At 44.1% G+C, this 6,763-nt stretch overlaps 1 protein-coding gene and 1 long non-coding RNA gene across 2 annotated transcripts; both read left to right on the top strand.

Annotated features, from left to right (window-relative positions):
- The first annotated feature begins 1,418 nt into the window (after positions 1-1,418).
- Positions 1,419-3,873, top strand: LOC140420619 (uncharacterized). Its single transcript, XR_011946479.1, has 2 exons — positions 1,419-1,727; positions 3,509-3,873. It is a non-coding gene; the product is annotated as an uncharacterized lncRNA (long non-coding RNA).
- On the top strand, positions 1,800-3,873 carry LOC140420616 (uncharacterized). Its single transcript, XM_072504611.1, has one exon. The coding sequence runs from the start codon at positions 2,420-2,422 to the stop codon at positions 3,263-3,265; it is 846 nt and encodes a 281-aa protein (XP_072360712.1). The 5' UTR covers positions 1,800-2,419; the 3' UTR covers positions 3,266-3,873.
- Positions 3,874-6,763: the final 2,890 nt, after the last annotated feature.

Raw genomic sequence — 6,763 nt, 5'->3', positions numbered from 1 at the left:
AATGCATGTGCTCCAATCTGGCTGACTTGCTCCTCCAGGGCTTTCCATCAGTGAATTCAATTCAACGGAGCCCAGAGTAAGGCACAGTGGTTAGCACTGCTGCCGCACAGAGCCAGGGTCGCAGGTTCGATTCCTTGAGTGGCTGTCTGTGTGGAGATGCGCATTCTCCCCGTGTCTGCGTGGGTTTCCTTCGGGTGCTCTGGTTTCCTTCCACAGTCTAAAGATGTGCAGGATAAGTGGATTGGTCATGCTAAATTGCCCCTTAGAGTCCAAAGATGTTAGGTTAGGTAGGTTGATGATGATCAATGCACCGGATTATGGGGATAGGGTGAGGAGTCTGCCTCGGTGAGTACTTTTTCTGAGGGTCAGACTTGAAGAAGCGAATGGCCTCCTTCTGAACAATAGAGATTCTGTGTCATCCATGTTATTTTAATTTGACTATGCTGTTAGTCTGTTTTGTAATATTTTGGGACGTGCATTGTTACCCTTCTGTTTTTATATAATCTTACCCTCTTTCCCCACTCACTGTGTTAACCTGTTAACTGGTTGTTCAATTGATCTGGCATTTCACATAGCAGCTCTAGTCCCAAAAATATCCTGCTACAAATTAATTCTCATGTGTTGCTTGTATTTATGCGGCAATATCAGTTGTTCTACACTATACCCATTTTCCATCAATATTTCTGTTAGTCTATTGCATTCATTATTTTAAAAATAGTTTTAAAAAGCATAACACAATAAATATTAAAAATCCATCCAACTCATCCTTGAACATATTCAGTGACTCCCAGACTCCACTGGTCCCTGTGGAAGAGAAAGCCAGAGACTAACAACCCTCTGAGGAAGAGATGACTGGAAATATAGAAATTGCGACAGTTCAATATTACACAACCATAAATAATAATCAATGTATTTTATTACAGAACCATAATTATCTAATCTGTACCATTTAAAAATACTAGACATATCTCTGTCTCATATTAATTTACTGTCCCTTAAATGTCAGCCATCTCCTACAGCCCTTCATTGTGAACATTAGGAAAGAGACCATCCTTTTAGTCAGACAAATAAATGTGTCGAGCTGAGGGAGCAAAGGATGTCAATGTCTTTAAGAGAGAGAGAGACCTGGGCCAAGCTTTGCAGAGTCTGCACCCTCCCTGGATTCACTTCCTTTCCCTTCAGTTGCTGCAAGTGACCAATTGAAGGTGAGAATGAGAAAAGAAATGTAAAGGGGGAGAAAAGAAAGTGTTTTACTCACAGATGTTGGAGACAGGAGGACGTTTCAGCTCCAAAGTCCGCTTTGTGACGTCACGGGAACCCGGTCTGAATCAGCCAATAATAATCACTCTGTTCAACGGTGACGTTCGGGTCTCAGTGCGCAGGCCCGACACGCGGACACGGAGCCCCACCCCCACCCCCACCAGTTTTCACCCTGTACCTCCTCGAGACAAAGGTTTCCAAGAAACCGGCTGACGGCTCCAGCCAGAGCGAGAAGCAGCTCGGTGAGCTCCCCCTGGCCCCGGACTGCGCATGTCCCAAGCAAGAGGGGAAGTTGCACAGGTGCAGGGGAGAGCCCGCCTCCTGACCTTCCGTCTGAGGTTTAGACCATTGGAAAGAGTTGTGGAACCGGAAGGACTCTCGTCTTCCAGCCAATCAGCGCGCGGGCTTTGTGTGACTGAAAGATTGAGCTTCACACAGACTGCAACCTCCTCCTGTCTCCAACATCTGTGAGTAAAACACTTTCTTTTCTCCCCCTTTCCATTTCTTTTCTCATTCTCACCTTCAATTGGTCACTTGCAGCAACTGAAGGGAAAGGCAGTGAATCCAGGGAGGGTGCAGACCCTGGAAAGGTTGGTCCAGGTCTCTCTCTCTCTTAAAGACATTGACATTCTTTGTTCCAACAGCTTGACACATTTATTTGTCTGGCTAGAATGGAGGGAGTGTGTGTGGGATGGAAATTACAGTTTTGGGGGAAACAAGATGGAAAATAATATTCCATAAAAACAGAATTGTCTTTTCTAAATTTCTATCCTGTGCTGAGTAATGAATTTTGGAATCTCCTTTTACATGATGTTTCAAGAGGAGGATTTACAGACAGAAATCTCAAACCAGACATCATGTCAGCATCTGCCAAAGACATTCAGATTCACAGAGCCTGAATATCATTGGCCTTTGAGTCTCGAGGGAGAAATATTTGTTTTGACTACTTCAAAAGATTTTAATCATCAGTGTGATTGAAAGAGCACTGAGACACACACCAAAGTGAGAGTCTTCCAGTTAACTGACTGTGGAAATAACTTAACAGCCTGAAAAAAACATCACACCATTCATAGCAGGGAGAGACCATACGTGTTCTGTGTGTGTGAGCCAAGCTGTCAACTGATTGCCAAACCTGGCGAGTCACGTAAACACCTGCCGAATGGAGAAACCATGGAAATGTGGGGACTGTGGGAAAGGATACAAAGTCCCATCCGAGCTGGAAATTCATCGACGCAGCCACACTAGGGAGAGGCCGTTCACCTGCCCCGAGTGTGGGAAGGGATTCGCTCGGTTATTTAACCTTCAGTTACACCAGCGAACTCACACCCGGGAAAGGCCATTCTCCTGCTTTGAGTGTGGGAAAGGATTCACCAAGTCATCCAACCTGAAGTTACATCAGAGAGTTCACACGGGAGAGAGGCCACACACCTGCTCTCAGTGTGCGAAGGGATTCATTGATTCATCCACTCTAAAGAAACATCAGCGAATTCACACCAGGGAAAAGCCGTTCTCCTGCTCCGAGTGTGGGAAGGGATTCGCTCAGTCATCCCACCTGCAGACACATCAGCGAATTCACAATGGGGAGCGGCCTTTTACTTGCTCCGCGTGTGGGAAAGGATTCCCTCAGTTATCCAACCTGCTGTCACACCAGCGGGTTCACAGTGGGGAGAGACCTTTCACATGCTCCATGTGTGGGAAAGGATTCATTGATTCATCCACTCTGCAGAGACACCAGAGAGTTCACACCGGGGAGAGGCCATTCACCTGCTCTGAGTGTGGGAAGCGATTTGCTCAGTTTTACCACCTGCAAACACATCAGCGAATTCACAATGGGGAGCGGCCTTTTACTTGCTCTGCGTGTGGGAAGGGATTCACTCAGTCATCCCACCTGCAGACACACCAGCGAGTTCACAGTGGAGAGAGGCCGTTCACCTGTTCTGTGTGTGGGAAGGGATTTATTTGTTCATCCGAGCTGCTGAGACACCAAGGCAGTCACACTGATTAGAGACATTTTAGATTCTCTGATTGTGGTGTTAATTGTATCTGTTGGGTTTCAGTATCCACAGTATTGATTGGATGGTTACTTGAGCAAATATAAAGAGCCATTCTTCATGCCCGGTGGGCACTGTGGGGGTTGGGCTGCATCATTGACTCACAAGATAACATTTTAGTTTCAAGTTTTATAACTTTACTTTGATAATTTGTTTTTTGTTTCACTGCCCAGTCAATGTTATTGTTTGTTTTAAAGGAGCAGAAAGAGACGCTGACTGACATCAGGTGGTGGCAGGTGGTTTATAAATGGAACATTTCACTCTGTGAACAAATCCACACCAAATAGAGATTGAGTCCACCCTAAGGCTGGATTATTAATGGATATTCGAGCTCACACCAAACTGAAAGGTGAAGAAAAATACGCCACCATTTATAAAGGGGGAGATCAGGAATCAAAACCTCCATTCTGTTTACAGACCAGTAGTGAGAGGAGAAATCAGAGCTGTTTAAATTAATTCCCCTCCTTTCTGTAACAAGAAACACTGACTGACATGGAGTGGAGTGGGGTCAGGAGGTATCTACCTGTAATGTTTCACTCTGTGAATAAATCCATACCAAGTACAGATTGGCTCCAGTTTCTTCCTTCACCATAAAGCTCTCAGGATTGTAACATAGGAACACAGAATGCTTGCCGGATGGTGAAGGTTGAAAAATAATAGTTCAGACAGAATCTTACAATCCCAGTAGTTTTTGTGAGAAATAACTGAAGCAAGTGGAAATTGTCAGGGTCTGATTACTCGCCGATGTTCTCGGAGTCTGAGCCATATGACCAGTGGAAGAATGAAGTGGAGATGTGGACAGGGGTTACATCCCCACCAAGGAGGAAACAAGGTCTGGCCTCGGCATCCTCCCTTCCTAACAAAAGGAAAATCAGAAGCAAAGTATTCTGGGAGCTGGGTGCCCGTCAGTTGGATCCTGATTAAAGTTTGGATTTTCCATTAGGGTTTCATTGATGAGGTTTACAAGAAAGATGATCTGTTGGATGTCTATGATGCATGACTGATTATCAAGTTCAATACCCTGAGACTTCCCTCCATATCCATTGATCCCTTTAGTCCCAAGAGCTGTATCTAATTCCTTCTTGAAATTACACAATGTTTTGGCCTCAACTATTTTCTGTGATGGTGAATTGCAAAGATTCACCACTCTCTGGGTGAAGAAATTTCCCCTCACTTCAGACCTAAAAGGTTTACTCCTTATCCTCCAATTATGACCCCTAGTTCTGGACTCGCCCACCTTCGGGAACGTTCTTTCTGAATCTACCCTGTCTAATCCTGTTGGAATTTTGTAAGTTTCTATGAGATCCCCTCTAACTCGTCTAAACTCCAATGAATATAATCCTAACCGATTTAGTCTCTGCTCATGACAGTCCCGCTATCCCAGGAATCAGCCTGGTAAACCTTCCCCTCCATAGCAATAACATCCTCAGATAAGGAAACCAAAACTGCACACAATACTCCAGGTGTGGCCTCACCAGTGCCCTATACAATTGCAGTAAAACATTTCTATTCCGATACTCAAATACATTTGCAATGAAGGCCAACATACATTTGCCTTCTTTACTGCCTGCTTGCTGTACCTGCGCGCTTACTTTCAATAACTGATGTATGAGGTCACCAAGGTCTTGCTGAGCATTCACCTCTTTCAATTAACATCCATTCAAATAATAATCTGCCCTTCCCATTTTTGCTCCCAAAGCAGATAATCTCACATTTATCTACATTATACTGCACATATCATGCACATGCCCACTTACTCAGTCTGTCCAAATCCCACTGAAGCATCTCTGCATCTTCCTCACAGCTCACCCTCCCACCCAACGTTGTACCATCTTCAAATTTGTAGATAATACATTTAGTTCCCTCGTCCAAATCATTAATATATAATGTGGACAGTTGGGGTCTTTGCACACATCCCTGCGGTACCCCATTGTCACTGCCTGCCAATCGGAAAAAGACCCATTTATTCCAACTTTTGCTTCCTGTTTTCTATCCTTCTCAAAACACTACCCGTAATCCCCTGTGCTTTAACTTTACACAGTAATCTGCCATGTGAGACCTTGTCAAAGGCCTTCTGAAAGATCAGCATGAAGTGATCCAGTGATGAGTGTGTTTGTCACAGACTCATTCAACTGTGCTGTGTTAGACGGTGGCTGCACCCAACAGTATGTGGATCAGATTGTTGGAAATGTTACCCAGATTCGCCACATGGTGAAGATCGACACAAGGTTCAGGAGTATAAAATTCTTCTTGTTTCAATTTTGTGATATCAACACATTGAAGTCACTAAAAAGAGTGGGGATTCCATGCAGCATAGCTGGAGTCAGTCACTTTATCAGGACTAGTGAAATATCTTTATGTAGAGTAAACCTTCCATAAAAAGACACAAATACAACTGGATAGGGAGCAAGATAAAGCAATTGTTTTACAAAGTCAGTGGATGTGCAGTTTACGCAATCAGGTCATTATTGTATCCCCTGAACGATAGCTGATGTTTCTAATCAGAGTGTTTGAGAAGGATTAATGGCATCGGGTGATAGGAATCAGAGAGAAACAGCATTAAATACACATTGATCAATCCCCCATTGTCCAAATTCACTCATCTTTCAGCTCTCTGCTGAGTTCCACGTCCATTTTGAGATGAAAAATGTCACACTTTTTACCTGGTTTCTGAAAGTTTGCTTCTTGCAGTCATTCCAGCCAAAGGTCCACGTGCAACTGAAGATTCCTCGTTGTTCTCCACAGGTGAACTTTCAACCTGTCTTCAAAACAGACTCTGCTGATTTCAGATTTGAACTTTATTGTCCTTTTTCTCTCAGAGGATTGTGCAATGTTGGCCCTCTCTGCCTCAGAAGGTAGAGGCAGGTTCATTGGATATGTTTAAGGTGGAGGTAGCTAGATGTTTATTAGGCAAGAGAATCAAAAGTCATTGGGTAGTATGGAACTGGAGACACAACCAGGTCAGCCATGATCTTAATGAAAAGTGGAACAGGCTCGAGGGGCCGAATGGCCTATTTCTGCTCCTATCTCATACATCCTCATCTTTCAACTCGACAAAAAACATCTTTGTTAATTCCGTAGTTAACTTGTCTCTCCCTCTCTTTGTTACATGTTGTCGTACAGTCATATAGACAGACTGGGATTGTTTCCGCTGGAGTTTCGGAGAGTGAGGGGTTGATCTGATTGAAGTAAATAAGATCCTGAACGGTATTGACAAAGTGGATATGGAAAGGATGTTTCCTGTTGTGGACGTGTCCTGAAGTAGGGGGCACTTGTTTAAAATTAGGGGCCGTCCTTTTCGGACAGAGACAAGATTCTTTCTCCCTCAGAGGGATGTGTGACTTTGGAACTCTGCCGCAGAAGGCGGGTCACTGAATATGTTTAACACAGAGGTAGATAGATTCTTGTTCTTTGTTAGAGAATCAAAGGTTATCGGGAATGTGGAGCTTGAA

Source organism: Scyliorhinus torazame, chromosome 5 (genome assembly GCF_047496885.1).
Source record: "Scyliorhinus torazame isolate Kashiwa2021f chromosome 5, sScyTor2.1, whole genome shotgun sequence".
NCBI classification, from domain to species: domain Eukaryota; kingdom Metazoa; phylum Chordata; class Chondrichthyes; order Carcharhiniformes; family Scyliorhinidae; genus Scyliorhinus; species Scyliorhinus torazame.
The sequence above is the reverse complement of the archived record's forward strand: the minus strand, read 5'-3'. Positions and strand labels throughout refer to the sequence as shown.

What these genes read in the sequence shown, in the direction of transcription:
- LOC140420616 (XM_072504611.1), top strand. Translation starts at nt 2,420, where the DNA reads ATGGAGAAACCATGGAAATGTGGGGACTGTGGGAAAGGATACAAAGTC.